Source organism: Otolemur garnettii, unplaced genomic scaffold (genome assembly GCF_000181295.1).
Source record: "Otolemur garnettii isolate 467f Iridium unplaced genomic scaffold, OtoGar3 scaffold00018, whole genome shotgun sequence".
NCBI lineage: Eukaryota > Metazoa > Chordata > Mammalia > Primates > Galagidae > Otolemur > Otolemur garnettii.
Genome location: NW_003852413.1, coordinates 14,726,494 through 14,745,669, shown reverse-complemented (window position 1 = coordinate 14,745,669; position 19,176 = coordinate 14,726,494). Strand labels below are relative to the sequence as shown.

General features: G+C 44.6%; 1 protein-coding gene across 1 annotated transcript in view; it reads right to left on the bottom strand.

Moving 5' to 3' along the window:
- The window catches only part of PITPNC1 (phosphatidylinositol transfer protein, cytoplasmic 1), a 290,502-nt gene that overhangs the window by 132,354 nt on the left and 138,972 nt on the right, over positions 1-19,176 (bottom strand). The window contains exon 2 of the mRNA XM_012803243.2: positions 10,226-10,374. Within this exon, the coding sequence (XP_012658697.2) occupies positions 10,226-10,374 (149 nt within the window). The remainder of the gene's footprint in view (positions 1-10,225; positions 10,375-19,176) is intronic.

The following is a 19,176-nucleotide window of genomic DNA, read 5'->3' as shown; positions in this document are numbered from 1 at the left end:
CAGATTACCACAACATTCCCCTTCGCTCCAATCTCACATTGTAATTTATGCCCATTTGGGATTTGCTCCAAGAGATTTTGAATATCATTAGGCCAAATGTGGTCTAAATGGAATCTAATTTCATTTCTCAACGGGCGTCAGAATTATGACGGCCTTAACTGGAAATGTTGGACTTTAACCTTCCCAGCAGAAAAGACAGTCCTGGGATTTTCTCCAAAACAGCATACCTCAAACCTGGCGCTTTCTGCACTGAGATGATGCTCAGATAAATGCAGCTCATTTTAAACAGGACCCCGTTACCTTCACATCCTCATTTCCCACTGAATATTCCATGAAAAACCTTCTGACCTTTTGTTTCGCCTTTGGATTTTTGACGAAGTATTTGATGATAATCAATTGTTCTTATCTGGTTGTACATACAGAGATTCCATTCTTTCTTTCCTTCTTCCTTTTTTTTTTTAGACAGAGTCCCACCCTGTCATCCTGGGCAGAGTGCCCTGGTGTCATAGCTCACAACATCCTCAAACTCCTGGGCTCCAGCAATCCTCTTGGCTCAGCCTCCTGAGTAGCTGGGACTACAGGCGCCCACCACTATGCTCACGAGTTTTTCTATTTTTAGTAGTGATGGTGTCTTGCTCTTGCTCAGGGTGGTCTTGAACTCCTGAGCTCAAGCAATCCACCCGCCTTGGGCTTCCAGGGTGCTAGTATTATAGGAGTGAGCTACCACACCTGATCCCCACACAGAGATTTCTGCCGTCTTTATCTTCCTTCTCCTGCCTCTCTGATTCCTTTCTTACTCTTCTTCATGGTGGTCCTGGCTGGACTGTTAGTTGTGCTTATAACGTATTTGTTTACAGGGCAGTAAAGAGGCAAGCGGTGTCTGGACCACAGTTGTCCCAAGCAGGAGGTAGGGTAGATGAGGTCTCACCCACAGGTGAAACGGAGTTCCCTGAACTCGGACACACAGACCCCACCATCTCCCTCTCTACTCAGACAGTTTGTGTCAGGATTCTGGGAAAAGGGGCCTGGCTCATGCAGGTTCTTGGAAGGCTCTGCTTGGACAGTAACAGGGTAAGGTGGCTGGGAAGCCCTGAGGCAGGGGTCACGTGTGGCCACATCATCCCCGAGCAGTGAGGCAGAACCAATGGGGAAAACCACTTGGGTAGATGCGCTATAAGACCCTGAACAGCCCTAAACATTCCGTTTCTATGATTTCTTTTGTTGAGAAAGCAGATGAGAGAGCAGCCTGGTAGCCAGAGGGCCACATGTATGGGGAGGGGGACAGAGGGGAATAGCATGGGCTGAGAGGTGGGGGGGGGAGCACCTCACATGTTTTATTATCTTCCATGGCACTTACCACCTTCTAAAATGTGGGTGCACAGCTCCTCTATTTATAAATAATGTAACATATACTATAAATAATTATATAACATTATAAGATTACATATTCTAAAATGCATAACATTTTTATCTATTATGGAGATGGTACATTGTCCCTCCCAACTGGAATGCAAGTCCCATAGGGAGGGGAGATTTTTGTTCTGTCCACTGTTACATCCCCAGCACCTAGAAATAGTGCCTGGCATACAGCAGGTGTTCAGTAAATACATTTGGAATGAATGAAGACTGTCTCTATATCCAGAAGTCAATCATGACCATGAAGACTTTTTGTTTTTTTAAAATAGCATGGAAATAAGCTATTAGGTGAGAATCTATGGCTTTCACACCTTCTCTGTCACCTGGGCAACAGGCTCTCCCAAAGCCACATGAGTTCTGTGCACTGAGCTTACTGTGGGGGAAGATCTGGGAAATGGGACTGATTTGCTTAGCAGATCTGGGACTGATGGGGAAGGATGAGAAGAGGAAATGGGAAGGAGAGACCCAAACCATGGCAACAAGGTCCTACCAACAAGCTGTTAAGGTAAGGGACCAGCGGGTGGCTTTGAACGCCCAATTGAAAAGGGTTCATGACTTATGGAAGCCAGGAGAGACTGCTGTGGAAGGCAAGGGCCGCCCAGTTGGGAAAATGTTCTCTTCCTGCAAATCAATGCAGGCATTAGGTGGAATCACCGTTAGAAGCTGGCATCCCTCCCTGACTGGCAGCTGCCAGCACAGCCTAATTAATCCAGCAGCCGGGGTGGTGAAGAACACGACACTTCATGGCTGAAAAACAAGCCTAAAAATAGCCTCCATCTTTTCTCCAAGCCCCCCCCCCCCATTCCCTCCTCTCCTGTGCTTCAGTGGGAAGGGATTGGAGAGTGAAAATAAAAGGTGACAAAAGAAAGGCCCACCTTCATCCGCTTCTGGATGACAGGTTTTATTTAGAGTCACTATTCCAGAGTTTGATTAGTATCTTACCAGCTGTCCTTGGATGGCAGTTAAAACAAGGATTTTTGAAGACAAGCCAAGAAATACCATTTATTTGGTTAACTGAACTGGATCAAAGTCCCAAGCACAGCCACCGAACACACTATTGCATTAGTTCCAATGGAGATACACTAACGCATCAGCACTTATATACCAAAATCCTGGGCAGCCACCAAGATGCACCGTGCACTCAACAGTGTGTCAGATAGTATAGGAAAGGCCAGAGGATGGGGAAACTTCCGTCCCTGGAAATCAGAGCCAAGTATAATATTAAAAGGATGAATGGCATTTTGAAAGGACATTACACCCAATTAAAAAATTGGCAAAGGAATAGACATTTCTCCAAAGAAACACAAATGCCCAATGAACACATGAAGAGATGCTCAACATCGTTAGTCATTAGAGAAATGCAAATGGAGATACCACTTCACACCCAGCGGGGAGGCTATAATCAAAAAGACAGATGATGAGTGTCGGTGATTACGCGCAGGAATTGGAACCCCCATGTGTTGGTGGTGGGGACGTGGGAAGGCAGTGTGGCAGGCCCTCTCCCCACTCACCCGGAGCTTAGTCTGGGAACCCAGTGGGATACTTAACGCTTGGGATTTTGGAACAAGTGATAGAAAAAGGGATAATTCAGATACACTGAGGGCAGCTGTGGCACTGATGACGGAGGCAGTGGAGGTGTGGGGTAGAGAGGGCAGGATGAAGCCATCTGGTTCTGTTTAAAGATGGTTCTAATCACTGGGCTATTGCACTCTGGAGCTGCCTTGATTCCTGCTGGTTCTTAAGCCTCCAGATAATTCTGTGGGCTGCTGACATCTTTCTATGAAATGTCCTTTCTGCTTAGGACTCATTTTCTTCTGCTGGCAACCAGGAATATTAATTGAGAGCACCTCAACCCTCCTTTTTGGCCTCTGTCTCACTCAGCCCCCTTAGACAACTTACACACCAGCCAAAGTGAGCCGATTGTTGATAGATGGATGTTTATCTTGCTTGGTGATAATAAATTATTGTTGAGTTTAACTCCCCTTTGAACAATTTTCTGATTTCCACGTTAACTGGAGAGTAGGTTCAGATTACGCAGGCTTTTAATACTTTCGGTGCCTCTAATAATTACTTTGGGTCATACATCAACAAGGCAGTTTCTGAGTGTGATTTAACTTCCCATATAGATTGATGCAAGGGAGAAAATCCACTCACTTTGCCAGCTTGTGAATTCAAGCCCGCAAGTCAACGAGATCATTCTGTAAATTAAGTGGCCACCGGGAACATCTTAGCCACTGCCTGTCCATTTCTCAGGAACTCCTGTGGACACTCACAAATGGACAGATGGACTCATTCATGCTGGAACCAACTGGCTTTGGACCCTACCTTGCTCAGAAAGGACTATGACTATGTTGTGATTGTCCAGGGCTTCCCTTCAATACCTGCACAATTTGTTGTACATCATTGGAAAAGTTTCCATAAATACCCATTTAATGGAATACAATTATGAAGCAGCCTCACCAGCAAGGCTTGGTGGTGGCTCCAGGTTGGGACTATCAAATAATGGCCTTGGTTTCCTCTTTTGATGATTGCGAGAATTCATCTTATTCTTAGTTGTGTCATGCCAATTTTTCCTTTCTTTCAGGCTAAATCATAGGCATGTCAGTTCTAAAATATGTGTCCAAACTCTACCAACCACACAAGAGCTTTTTAAATTAGGAAATGATGTAGCCCGTTGAAAAAATACCTCTTTCTTTCTGGGACTCATTGCTTACTCCTGTGTGCAGAGAATCAGGATAATCTCTGATACATAGTCTGAGCACAGAAAATTAGGGTTGAAAAGGATCTTCCAGGTTGTCCAGCTCACTCAGCCACCTGTTATGCTCAACCACCTGTTTGATGCTTGAATCCACTCGAGGACACCCCCTGATGAGGAGGGGTCCCATAAATGCTGCACGATCCCCAGCAACAGCAAAATCTACTATCAGGCACTCCGTTGCCTTCTCAGATGGTTTGTGTGCTTGGAAACTTCTTCCTTAACCTGTATTTAAATCTTCCTCCTCGCCTCCCACCCATGAGTCTTGGTTCCATCCCAGTAGGGTAGAGAAACCAGGGCCTTTTGATTTCAGTTTTGTTTTTTTTTTTTATGAAGCACCAAAGGAGGCCAGAGAAGCTTCATCTTTCTGTTTCACCCCTTTTAATAAAAGGATTTGTTCTGTAAAATTTGGATTCAGTCAAAAGGGTGCACTTGAGGACCTAGAAGGCCACATCCACATGTGGCCTTAAAGCTGTAGGTTCCCCACCTAACACTTGAGTTTTCTGGTTCTTAAGTTTTTGAAAATTCTTTGTCTCTATTCATTTGAAAGCCTGCTATAGAGGAACAGATAAAAATAGCCCAGGTATGTTCTGACTAGTGGAAAAATTGGGCAAGATTATCAAGTACATGTTTTTTAATTTTTCACTTTACTTTTATTGATGTGGTTGAAGAATAATGTTTCCAGCTGTATATTTATTACGTGTACATGTATATACACACAAATATATATTATTATTGTGTATGTGTGTGTATATATATAATTGCTTCATATTGAGTTGTCAACCCAAACCCTATTGCTTTCAAATATATCATTGCAAAGTTATAAATCCTTCATCCTGTACTAACTTATGTAATTGGTATTTTAGGATTCAAAAAGAGAACCACAAATTAGGCCCTATTGAACTTCATCTTGACAGAAAATGGTCCATAATTCCAAATGACTGAAGTTTTTCTGGATTCTCATTTAGTCTTTTAAATTTACCATCCACTCCAGCTATGAGTTCCTCAAGACTTTGGAAAGGATGCTAGCAAGACAGCCAGATATTGGTTTAAAAAAATCCCTGTTGCTGAAGTGGCTAGGGCGCCAGCCACAGACACAGGAGCTGATAGGTTCGAATCCAGCCCAAGCCTGTCAAAAAAATCCATTAAGGCTGGATTTCTACACCACATCACTAAGTGACAGTATTTCTCTCTTGGTTGACATTATCCATCATCTATACCTTTTAGGTTATTCAATCAGTAGCTAATGCACCCAATGTATTTCTCTACCTATTTTTAAAATATGAGATTTAATTATGGGGAATTTCAAATATATAAAAAAAAACTGAGAGAAAGATAACAGATACTCATGTATATACTACCTAGGACTTATGCTTTTCATTTTATTTTTAAATTACAGCAAAACTGACCATTTTTGGTGTACAGTTCCCTGAATTTTAACATTACCACCCAGATTCAACAAATTCGTATTTTCTTATGTTTGTGATGATCTTTCTTGTTTTTGCCCAGGCTGGAGTGCAGTGACTATTCCCAGGCACAATCATCACATTCTACAGGCTGAACTCCTGGGCTCCACCGATCCTCCTGCCTCAGCCTCCCAAGTATCTGGGATTATAGGCATGTGCCACTGTGCTGTGCCTGGCTCGATTTTTTTTTTTAAGAATATAGAAATAAAATGTTATAGGTACAGGTAAAATAAGGTTTCCTACCAGCCTAACTCAGTCCCTCCCTCTCCGAAGGTAACCTCAAGCCAGAGGGTGGCTTGCCCATGTTTTGACACTTTCACTACATAGATAGTTATCTGTAAACAACATATATGACTGCAGTAATGTTACATATATCTTAGACATTGGCATAAAAGGCAGCATACTATACAGACGGATGTAAATGTATACACATATTTTTGTTTGCTGCAATTTATCGATTGCATGGTGTGCTATGCCTTTGAAATTTATCAAACTGTATGTGGGATCATGAAGCTGAACCACGGTGGAATCTTCCATTATGTGAACATACCCTCATGGATTCCCATTCACAGATATTGGGATTATTTCCACTTATTTTCGACCACTTAATGGTGTTAGCATTAATCTCTGGGTACACGTCTCTGGGTACACGCACAGGGTACAGTGCAAGAATTTCTCTAGGTTTCTACTTAGACTTGTTAAAGCAGAACATAGACCTATGTGTAACTTGGCTAATTGTCAGTGGTTCTCTAAAGAGGTGATATCAGTTTATACCTGTTACCAGCATTGGAAGTGAGTTTGTCTTCCTACAGCCTTGTCGGCCCCTGGTGTTATCAGACTTTTTGACTTTTGCCAATCTGATGTGTGTGAGAGGGCACGCCATTGCCTTAAGTTGTGTTTTCCTAACTTCTAACAGGGTAGGCATTTTTCTCATACAGCAGACATTGGCCATTCACATTTCCTCTTCTCTGAACTGCATGTTCAAGTTCTTGCTCATCTTTAGATGATCTAGTCTTTTTTAAAATAAAAAATTGATCTATAAGAGTAATTAAAATATATTCGAATGCCAGGCCTTGGTCTACATGAATGCTGCAAATATTTTCTTCCAGGAAGGGATGGTTCTATTAATTTTGGTATTATCTGCTATGCAAAGGTTTATTTTTTAACTTTTTATGTGTATGTCTTATGCTATGCAGAGGCTCTTAATGTTAATGTAGTGATATTATTCAATCTATTTCTTTTTTTTTGAAATTAAAAGAGAATGTGTTTCTTTTTTTTTTTTAAAGATTTTTTTTATTAAATCATAGCTGTGTACATTAATGCAATCACGGGGTACAGTGTGGTGTTTTCATATACATTTTGAAATACTCTTATCAAACTGGTTAACGTAGCCTTCACGTCATTTTCTTAGTTATTGAGTTAAGACATTCATACTCTGCTTTTAGAAAGATTCACTTGTACCCTCAATCCATTTCTTTATGTCTTAATTAGTTCTATCCTACTCTCCAATAAATAAAGACATTTATCCAAATTTTTCCCAATATTTTTCACATTTAAGTTTTAAGTCAATGTGAAATTTATTTCTTTGGTACGGTATGAAATAAGGGTCTAGTTGTTTTTCTAATTGGAAGCCCATTCATTCCAACATCATATAACTGAAAAATTCATCTTTTCCTCATTAATTTCTTAGGCCAGCTCTGTTAAACACTAAGCAAAATAACGACATGGATCTATCTGGGGGCTGTTTTGTGCCATGAGTTTGTTTAACTCTGGTCTAGTACTCCCCTGCCTTAATTGCTATAGCTTTATGGAAAGCCATGATATCTGGGAGGGCAAGTCCCTCCCATCTCAACTTTTCAGAATTAGTCATATAAATTTTAGGATTATCTACTCCAGTTCTAGTTTTTACAAAAGCAACACGCTTGGCACGTTAATTAGATTTGCATCACATTTAAAGATTGAATTGGTGGAATCATACCTACAGTGCACCTTACAAGGGTACATGTGAAATTTACTAGGTGTAGAATAGAAATGTCTTGACACAGTAACTCAGAAAATGCCACGAAGGCTGAAAAAAAAAATCTATAGATTGATTTGAGAATTGAACCATCTCTGCTCATTTGGGTCTGCCCAGATATTTACCAGTTTGTTCTCTATTACTTCTCAATACCTACCCTTCCTGAGCTCAGTCTCCTCTCTCTTCAAGTCTATCCTTTACCAGTTCTTTCAATGCGGGTGTCTGCGTAGTAAGTTCTCCTAGCCCTTGATTGTCAAAAACTATTTTTATGCCTGATTCTCAGTTCCAATTCTCCATTTGTGTGGGCCTGGGGCCATAATTCCTGTCCCCTGTGAGTACGGCCTGTGCAGTCGGTAGACGTCAGAGCCTGCGCGGCTCTGAGGTCCCCCAACTTCCTCAACACTGGCGGGTCTGCTTTCCACTCTGCTTTGAGTTTGCCTCTTTACGTCCGGCCCCTGAGGATTTCCCTTTATTTTGAGCTCAGCTTTATATAGTTATATTTCATCCTGTGTTTGTCCTGGCAAGTGGGGAGGGTCCCCATTAATCTTTTTAGTTACTCTTACTGGAAGTCCACATATTCTATTTATAATAAATTTCTCTCTTGGTGATGTTTATTCCTCTCCTTTCTATCATGGAAATACGATATAATAAAGCAGGCATGACAGGGACAGCTGGACACTTGTTATTCTGTTTTAATAAAAGTTATAGTTTCTAAAATTTCTCTTGATTTTGGTACAGAGGGAGCATTCCCCAGGCAATAACTTGGGAGAATGCAATTGTCTGCCAAGAAATGGGATTTTCCATAGGTTTCTATTCTCCTGCATCTCTCTCACTTCTCTTTGCTCTACAGAGCTGATCCCTGAGGAGAAACCTGCTCAATATTTGATTTACACTCTCTACACTGAGAACACCAGAGCAGCGTATTGAGAAACCGTCCCCGTGAGGAAGCCAGGCCCAGGGCAGATCTGCAGCTCAGCTCCTGCTGCAAACCCACAGCTGGCTGGAGGCTGAACTGGGTCCAGAGCCTGGGAATGCACAGCTTCTAATAGATGAATGGGATCAATCTCATTTGCATTTCATCGTGACTCAGGAATTCCGCGGTACTGAATCTCAGGGCAGATTAAAATGCATGGGTTTAATCAGCCCAAGCACTCCCCAGTCCTGACACTGGACTGCAAGACTTCCATCCACCCTAATGACAGGACCCAAGTTCTCCTACCAAGAAGGAATAGTCCACTTTTGCCACAGTAGAGCCAGTGTGAGATGGTGGAGTCCAAATATGGCTCTCTTCCGAGATGTGTGACCATGTGCAAGGCATTGAGAATGGTCAAAATAGTCACAGGGATATGAATAAAGTGGGGGCACAGCCCAGCTAGTGTATTCCCAGCTAGTTGGGAATACTTTCAGGATAATCACACATGGGCCAGTCAGAGAGGCCATCGACTGGGGTATATTCATAGAAAGGCTGACATAAGATTCACCTTCTTGACCAGACAGTTAATTTCTTTTCTTTTTTGAGACAGAGTCTCACTTTATCACCTTGGTAGAGTGGTATCAAAGCTCACAGCAACCTCAAACTCTTGGGTTCAAGCGATTCTCTTGCCTCAGCCTTCCAAGTAGTTAGGATTATAGGTAACTGCCATAACACCCAGTTATTTTTAGAGGTGAGGGTCTCAATCTTGTTCAGTCTGGTCTCAAACCTGTGAGCTCAGACAATCCACCCGCCTCCGCCTCTCAGAGTACTAGGATTACAAAGCGTGAGCCGCTGCACCCAGCCACCAGACAGTTAATTTCCATAAAAGGTATCTACTATGACATCTAACCACAAATATTCTGACCCAGAAAAGGATTGAATGGAAGAAGATGGACCGAGTGGGGGTATAGGGTGAGGAGAAGATCAGATAAGACTTAATAATCAGTTATGCCTTTAGTGATGAGAAAATAGTAAGAGATTAAAGAATATATTTTGCAAAGCAGAAACAGTGATTTTGATTAGTATTGCATCATCATCCTTGATACCTTCCCCTTCCAAAAGAAGAGACAGCCTCTACACCTTGGGCAGGATGGGTCCACTTGAGGAATGGAAGCCAGCTTCACCATCACATAGCGCTTTGGTCACAAGCGACTGTTCATTTTGTCATTTCCCTTGTTGGACACCCGAAGTGGTCACCCGGTAGCCAATGGAAATCTTACATCTTACTAAGCCAAGACCCAAAGGCACACTGCCACCTTGAACAATTTACAATGCATCAGCAGAACCCACATGCTGGAAGAAGAGAGAAGATGAAGTCCTTTAAATCTTAAGATCAGATTTCATCTTAATAAGTCACCAAGGGGTGGGAAAGATAAGGTGAAACTCCTCCTTGTGCAAAGGTGGTTGGGGATGACCTTGCAGAATGCAGGAGGAGGAGACTCTGGTTTCAGAAGCAATGACACTGGTGGTTGTAGATGGTGGCCATGGTGACTCTCCAAGTGACTTTTTATCCCAGGCACTCAGCTGTCTCCACCTGGGTTGTACTGGGGGGTCTGGCGGGAGGGGCTCCCGTGTGGAGGGGGGCTGCCAAGACTCACCTGTTGAGATACACCCGCTTCTCAGTGAACTGCCCGTTGCCGTGGTGAGGGTCCTCGAAGGGCTCATTCTGCACGACCTCCACACCCTCTCCCCGGTCGCTCTGTTCGTGGCTGTGCTTGCTGATCATGTACAGCTGTCCGATTTTGTACTGCAAAACACACAGAGACCGAGGCACAGAGGTCAGCGCCACCGCTCGCCTTTGACACATCACCACCAGTACCACCAGCACCACAGGGCAGCGAGCAGCTACTAACATCAGCACCTTCTGCGGAGATGAAGAAGCGGCCACCTTTCCTCTGATGTTACTTTTCCGAGGGAGCAGGGGAGAGAATGAGTGGTGAGAGGAAGGTAGAAACAGTGTGTTCTTGAGAACATTCCGCATCACCTTGGCAAGTGTTCCCTGGGGTGGCTGGCATGGCTTTTGGCAGCTGTCCAAGCCTCAGGAAGGGGGCACTGGATCCCCTTTCCATGCTGGCCCAGCAGGGTTACATGGAGTTAAAAGCCCTATTTGGCATGGCCATAACAGCGGGGGATCGGGGGGGGGGGTTTCAGCCCCTGCTTTCTCCCTGATTAACAGCATTGCTGAGTGCATAGGATTAGATATCCACTCTCTCAATGTACTCAACACTTCTGGAGGCCTATGTCCCCCAGAACAGCGGTTCTCAAAGATGGCTGGATGTTAGAATCACCTGGGAGTTTTGTTGTTGTTGTTGGTATTGTTTGGGGGGCAGCTTTTGAGGGGAAATAGTCTCACTCTGTTACCCTGGGTAGAGTGCAGCAACCTCAAATTCCTGGGCTCAAGTAATCCTCCTACCTTAGCCTCCTGTATAGGCTCCCACCACAATACCCAGCTAATTTTTCTATTTTTAGTAGAGACAGTTTCTCACTCTTGCTCAGGCTGGTCTCAAACTCCTGAGCTCAAGAGACCCACCAGTCTCAGCCTCCCAGAGTGCGAGGATCATAGGTGTGAGCCACCATGCCCAGCCCACCTGGGAAGTTTTAAAAGCGCCAGATGCCCAGGCTGTACCAGGCGTGGGGCCAAGGCTGAGAGCAGTGTTCCAGAAAGCTGTTGCCCACCAAAGACCATCTACAGAATCTTCAACTCTTTTTCACCCAAGTCTATGAAGAGCGTGGAGCTTTTCATCACAGAGCAGGACACGCTATAAACATTTTTTATCCTTTCTTTAGTTCCCAGTTATTCCATTCTCCTTCCTGCTTCTCTGAAAACCTCGGGGCCAGCAGGCATTTCCTCTCCCAGTGGACTTCACAGTGGCAAAACTAATCTGACGGAGGAGGCACCAGGAGTACAATCACTTTTGCATGAGAGACAACTCTGCTTAGCCTCAGGACAAAGACGGGGTGATCCTGCTGTGGTCCCTCTGGCAGACCCAGTGTAAGCCCACAGAGACACGGTGTCATTACCTCTGAGGCCTGTGTGGTAGGGGAGAGGGGCCCGAGTGTGCTGCGAGCTAATGTCGACTCTAGGTTGGTCCCCAAAGAACCCAGGCCAGCAGGGACACAGGGCCTCTGTCAGAGAGAGTGAGAGAGCGAGAGAAGTACATGTTAAATGAAGGGGCAGGTGAACTGTGTAAGGTAACAGTGCAGCCGGTTCCGCAGCTGAGGACACATGTGTCTGAAGATGTCTCTTTCATCTGAGGCCAGTGCAGGGCCGGGAGTGTCAAGATGCTCTGAAAGGCTCTCCTGCGCAGCCAGCCCTGGGGACGGGCCTGTAACCATGACAATGGAAGGGACCTGGTGGGGTCTCCTTGAAGGGCTGCACTTCCTGCCCCTCTCCAGAATGGTCTGCGTTTAAAATACTTTTAATGGGAGCAGGGGTGTGTGTGTTCACCTATGTGTGCTTAGGGAGAGGTAGGAGCGCTGGGGATAAGAGCCAAAAGAAAGAGGAAGTGGACAGATAAAACCAATGTGTAAAATGAATTTTAGGATCAGAAGCTTGATCTGGTCCAGAGAACTGCTTTGGCTTTTGCTCCTAAAAACTCAACACTCTTCCAAGGAGAAAGACACTAAGGAAAAGCATATGCATTGGAGATTGGCGTGCTACATCTGTGAGGAGGAACACTCCAACAGACAGTCGCATGCAGATGGCACAAAAGTCTGTCACCAGGTGCTCAAAGCGGGTGGGAATTCCACTGACTTTGTACTTGATGTTGACAAAATAATGTTTACATACAGTGGAATATTATTCAGCCATAAAAAACAATGAAGCACTGATACTGAAACTCCTTAGTGGGTGTTAGGGCTGAATTATACTCCCTCTAAAATGCGTATGATGAGTCCTAAGCCTACCTCAAAATGTAATCTTATTTGGGAATAGGGTTTTGTTTTGTTTTGTTTTTGAGATGGAGTCTCATGCTGTTGCCCTTGGTAGAGTGCCGTGGCATCACCATACTCACAGCAACCTCAAACTCTTTAGCTCAAGCAATCTTCTTGCCCTCAGTTTCTCTATTTTTAATAGAGCTGGGTCTCACTCTTGCTCAGGCTGGTCTTGAATTCCTGAGCCCAAGCAATCCACTTTCCTCGGCCTCCCAGAGTGCTGGGATTACAGGCGTGGGCCACAATGGCTGGCCTGGCGATGGGGTCTGTACATGGGTTATTATCCAGTACGGCCGGTGTCCTTATAATAAAGGGAAATTCGGACACAGACAGAAATAGAGAAGATGATGTGAGAAGAAGACACCCATCTCAATCCCAAGGGTGGAGGCCTGGGACAGAACCTCCCCTCAGCCTTCAGAAAGAACCACGCCTGCTTACACCTTGATTTCTAAGTTCTGGCCTTCAGAACAGTGAAGGAATAAACTCTTGTTTAAGCCACGTAATCCATCGTCAGAGTGGCCCCAATAAACTACTTGGGTCCACAGGTGCCGGATTTCCTTCAGGGGCAATGAAAGTGTTTTGGGTGGAAGGAGTGATCGCACAGCATCACAAACGTCCCAGATGCCACCAAATTGTTCCCTTCAAAGTGGTGGATTTTATATCACATGAATTTCACCTTAATTTTTTTTTAAAGTGTCAACTCTCACTTAAAGCTGATACCCCTAAACCCAGGTCCTGTCCAGGGCTTCGTAGGGTGGTTGGCGAAAACTCGTTCCGCTGCTGGCCCGTCTTCAGGTGCTCTAACCTGCTCATGTATGACAAATGGATGGAATCAAGGTCACCGTGTGACACAGAAAAGCCATTAGCCAGACGCGCGTCAGCCCTGGCTCTGCTCAACCTGAGGACTTCCTGCTCGGTGGGGACAAGAGCGGCTCCAGCAGCTGATTCATCAGCAGCCAGAGCAGGGCCCAGCCACCCACCTTCATTGATCATTCCAGAGGCTCCTGCATGAGCCAGTGCAAGGCAGACACCAGCATTAGCTCACCACGGCAGCGCCAGTCTGGGGGTGACCCACGGATGCTAGGGGCGGTGGGACACTCAAGCCCAGACACGGGATGGCCCAGGGCTCTGAGGCTGTCACTTCTTTCCTTCCCAAGAAAATCAGGCCTGGTTGTGGCTGTGGGAGTTTGGCCGTCTAGAAGCAGTAGTTTTGTTATTCTTTTAAAATCTCAAATTGACTCTAAGACACAAGCAGCAAACTGTTTCTCAGTTGGGGGAGTGGGAAGGGACAGATAGTCCTTGAACCACCTGTTTCAAAATCACAAGTGACCCTCCTAAAAATGCTGAATTCTGGTTCATTATAGACCTTCTACATTCAGGCTCCGGGTAGAGGACAGTGGGATTCTTACTCAAATGCACGCTAAATGCTGTGAGCCCTAGGAGCAGAGCACGCAAAGGCACTTCTCGGCATTCTCTCTCAGTACTAAGTGTTCCGTCTTTAGGCAGCCTGTATTTTTTTTTTTTTTTTTTTTGAGACAGAGCCTCAAGCTGTCCCCCTGGGCAGAGTGCCGTGGCATTACAGCTCACAGCAACCTCCAACTCCTGGGCTCAAGCGAGTCTCCTGCCTCCGCCTCCCAAGTAGCTGGGACCACAGGCGCCCGCCACAACGCCCGGCTATTTTTTGGTTGCAGCCGTCATTGTTGTTTGGTGGGTCCGGGCTGGGGATTCGAACCCGCCACCTTAGGTGTACGTGGCTGGCGCCTTAGCCGGTTGAGCTATAGGCGTCGAGCCCAGCCTGTATTTTTTGCCCGCTTTCATACTTGCTCATTTCTTGCAAAGCTCCATTCCTAATTTAGTGAAAATACCACATCCCTGATCACCAACTCCAAACGAACGTGTGTGTTGAATGAAGACTGTAAAATCCAAACACACAGAAGGGTTCTGAAACTTTCAAAGCCTGAGAATTGATCAGAGAATTGATGAGGATGTTGATGTAACATTGCTTTCTTACCTGCCCGTTAGGCACTGCTTAGACACTTTATATTCATTTCTAATTTTACAAAGATTGGCAGATGAGGAAGAGTCTCATCCGCGTCTCAGAGAGGTTAAAGACTTGCCCCACACCAGGCGGCTTCTGGATGACAGAATCAGGATTTGAACCCCACAGATCTGTGCCCTTTCTATTCCACCCCTCTATAGGCCTTATGTCCTGACCAGGTAAATTACTTTAACAAATCTAGAACTCGCTGTGATTAAAAAAGCAAGGAGAGGGAGGTGGCAGAAAGCTACTGCCTCTGAATTTTGCTATTTCAGAAGGTGAGTAACAAAAATCTGATTGAAAGATCAAAGTTGTTTAATCTGTGCTCACATAAGGAAAGGCGGGACAATTATGCTCTAACTTGGTAAAATCTATTGTTATAATTCTGGAGTTTGGGTAATCATCATTATAGGCAATCACGATTAGAGATAGCTCCACACTGCAGGCTGAACCTCCATGTGAGCTATCATCAGAACAGCTACCCCAAATAATTATCTCTGTAGTCAAAAAAAAAAAAAAAAAAAATCATGGGATCCAGAGCTTTCCCCCACACAGTGCTGTGTGTCTGATAGAGTTGCAAAGTTTGAGACGAGGCAGAGTTGCATAACGTGCTGGAGATGCTGAGCAGTTTCATCGTTTGTACTTTTGCAAACTCTCGGGCTAAGCTCCGTCAGGTGACTTCATGCAGTTCAATTTTGAACCTTGATTTCAAAAAAGGCAAAAACTTGTGAGTACAGTAAGGGATTATTAACTGAGCTGCAACAATACTTGTAACACTATCCTTGCCTAAAGAAGTGCCGGACCCAATGTTTTAGGCTCAACAAAACTCAAAGCTACAATTGATTTCCACTTAACCCTTCCCCATATGCTGAGCCAGGCTTCCCGTATATCCCCACCCTAAAGGACCGAGGGGGGTGTCATCTTCCTTCCAACCGATCTCCGTGCTCTCCCTTCCTGTCTTCTCTCTCTTCTTCCGTTAGTCCCAATGCCATTTGCAAGCATCCTAATTTGAAAAGTGGGAACCACCACTTGGCAGTCAAGGTCACCAACTCTGGGTAGAGTTATTCTCTGATGATATGATTAGGGAACTCAAGGCCCCAGATCAAGAATCATCCTTTGTATTTACTTTGGTCTTTGCCATCAAAATGGAAGGATGCCACTTAACCTAATAAGCACAGAGGAAAACACCTGTCCCTCTGACTTACTATGAAATCTCCATCTGATTCCTGCCTGTCTCAATCTGGCTATGTGGATAGAGAAAAGACCAGAGGGTGATACAATTTGGGGTTTGGGGGAATTGCCCACATTATTTAAATCACTGTTGGTATTTTTGTTGAAACCTTTCTCCTAGCCTGCTCCACTCTCAACATATGGACATCAAAGCGCAGCAAAACAATCGCTTCAGGATGCATGAGCAGAGAGCATTTGAAAGATAACCGTGCAGGACTCAGGCCCACTGCCGGCTTCATGCCAAGTGGTGTCAAAATTGTAATTACACACAGAGAAGGTGATACAATGAGTCCAGACTTTGACATCCTCATCTCAGAAAGACAGAGGCTAGAGCTGTCTGTTTTCTATAATCTGGCAGCCATAGCCAAGGCACTAGAAAAGATGGTCTTGGCAAACTATATGGGCTGGTACCTGTTTTTTTAAATAAAGTTTTATTGGCACACAGTCATGCTCATCTATTCTGTGGCTGTTTTCTTGATATGATGGCAAAGTTGAGTCATTTCAACAGAGAATGTAAAGCCTCCAAAGTTGAAAATACCTATTATCTGGACTTTTACAGAAAAAGCTTGCTGACTTTGTTCTATATGGCTGCTGGGTCCAGTCTGGGCCATCCTAAGCTGTCATCCCTTACTATATGTGACTAGGGAACATTTGAAATATGACCTGTGGAGTGGAGGGACTTAATTTTTAACTTCCTTTCATTTTAATTAATTTACATTTGAAAATTGATACTTGACTCAATTATTAGAAAACTTTTATGTATGTTTGAAACACTTTGGGTATGTGAATCTACTTTTACACGTGGGAATTTTATAAAATCTAAATGCAGATTAAAATTTCTGAATCTAATAAATACAAAAATTTAGCATCTCACTTGGGATTGCTGCTGTAAGTATAAAATGCACACTGGATTTTGAAGATTACCAGCACTCCCAAAAGCAAAATAGCTCATTAGTAATTTTATATTGATTGAAACAAGTGTATCTTGGATATACTGGGTTAACTAAAATATAGTTTCAAAATCAACTTCACCTATTCCTTTTTTTTTTTTTTGAGACAGAGTCTCACTATGCTGCTTGTGGTAGAGTGCCATGGCAGCACAGCTCACAACAACCTCAAACTCCTGGGCTTAAGTGATTCTCTTGCCTCGGCCTCCCAAATAGCTGGGACTACAGGTGCCTGCCACAACGTCTGGTTATTTTTTGTTGCAATTATCATTGTTGTTTAGCTGGCCCAGGCTAGGTTTGAATCCGCTAGCCTTGATGTATGTGGCTTATGCCATAACCACTGTGCTGTGGGTGCCGAGCCAATGTATTCCTTTTTATTATTTAATGTGTTACTGGAAAATTTAATATTACATATGTGGTTCTCATTTTGGGCTCAAATGTATTTCTACCCAGACAGTACTGGGCTAGATCCTAATTCAGACCAACTGGGATTCTGGGTGGGGTTGCTGTGCCATGCCAAATTTCACCAAGACTCTGGAGGCTGGAAGGTCAGGAGTTGGAGCCAGGCCAAGAGTTTCCAGGTGTTTCCAAGCTAGTGAGGCACAGTGCTGGTAATTAGGGATGCATTTGGAGAAACCCTCCTTTCCCGGTGACTGGCTATTACCCGGCCCTCCAGAGAGGTGATAATTGTTCACAGTATGCTAAGGTAGAAAGCACTGGGGTTTTAAAAATGAAAACGGGGAGCCAGCGTCCTGATTCTGCCTTTGTAACCTTACACAATTGACTTACCGGAGCCACAGTTTGTTATCATTAAAATGGAACTAATAAAATAACCTCCCAGGACATGGTGAGAATCAAGTGAGAAAAAAACTTACGAATTAAAACGCTTTGTAAATGGTAAGCCTGCACAGCAACTGCCAGAGCTAGTCCTCCTCCTAGTCGGCCATATGTCTGGCTGGGACGCACGGGTGTGCCCCATTCACGTCCCTGTGGTGCTAGAGTTCTGTAAAGTAGAAGAGGAGGCACCTGCCATGTCCACGGACCACGCCAAACCCAAAGGAAGGCGGCCGTCTGCTCAAAACTCCCTTTTCCTTCTCCAGAAATTTCATTAGGTGGTAGTCAGATTGAACACTTCCCCAAAGTATTATAAAAAGCTTGAGAATTTCCAGTTACTTGCGGTAACTGCTATGATCAGATTCTTAGAGACAGAAAGTTGAATGGCAGTTGTGGGGAGGGCGTGCTCAGGAGAAGGGGGGCAATGGGGGGGCTGTTTAATGAGTACAGAGTTTGGGATTTTAAAAAAGGTTCTGGAGATGGATGGTGATGATGGGCGACTAAGGTAAATGTATCTTTTTTTTTCTGAGTCTCACTTTGTTGCCCTCGGTAGAGTGTTGTGGCATCATAACTCACAGCAACCTCAAACTCTTGGGTTCAAGAGATCCTCTTGGCTCGGCGCCTGTGGCTCAAGTGGCTAAGGCCCCAGCCACATACACCTAAGGTGGCGGGTTCGAATCCCCAGCCCGGGCCCACCAAACAACAATGATGGCTGCAACCAAAAAATGGGGCTGGGCGTTGTGGCGGGTGCCTGTAAGATCCTCTTGCCACCGCCTCCTGAGTAGCTGAGACTACAGGGGCCCACCACAATGCCTGGCTACTTTTTCTATTTTTAGTATTGATGGGGGGGGGGTCTCACTTTTGCTCAGACTGGTCTCGAACTCCTGAGCTCAGGATGATCCACCTGCCTCGACCTCCCGGAGTACTAGGATTACAGGCATGAACCACCATACCCAGCCAAGGGAAATTTAGTTTTTTTTTTTTTTTTGAGACAGAGCCTCAAGCTATCCCCCTGGGTAGAGTGCCATGGCATCACGCTCACAGCAACCTCCAACTCCTGGGCTCAAGCGAGTCTCCTGCCTCCGCCTCCCAAGTAGCTGGGACCACAGGCACCGGCCCCACGGCCCGGCCTTTTTTTTTTTGGTTGCAGCCGTCATTGTTGTTTGGCGAGTCCGGGCTGGGGATTCGAACCCACCACCTTAGGTGTACGTGGCTGGTGCCTTAGCCAGTTGAGCTATAGGCGCCGAGCCAAGGGAAACGTACTTAATGTCACTGAACCATACACTCAACAGTGGTGAAAGTGGTAAAATTTTATATATATTTCATCACTTTTTCTTTTAAAAGCTGGGTACATGACACTTTTCAGCCAATGTGGCTTACACCTCAAGACCACCATCTACCAGTGATTTCTTTTTTTTAATGATTAGGAAAAATAATTGAAAGAATAAGGAGCTTCCCATTTGATGGATCTGGGGCTGGGAAACTTATTTGAAGGCATTGAGCCTAGCAGACAGAAAAGATATCAAATGACTTTCTTGAGAGATGCTATGACGGGAGACTCCTTGAT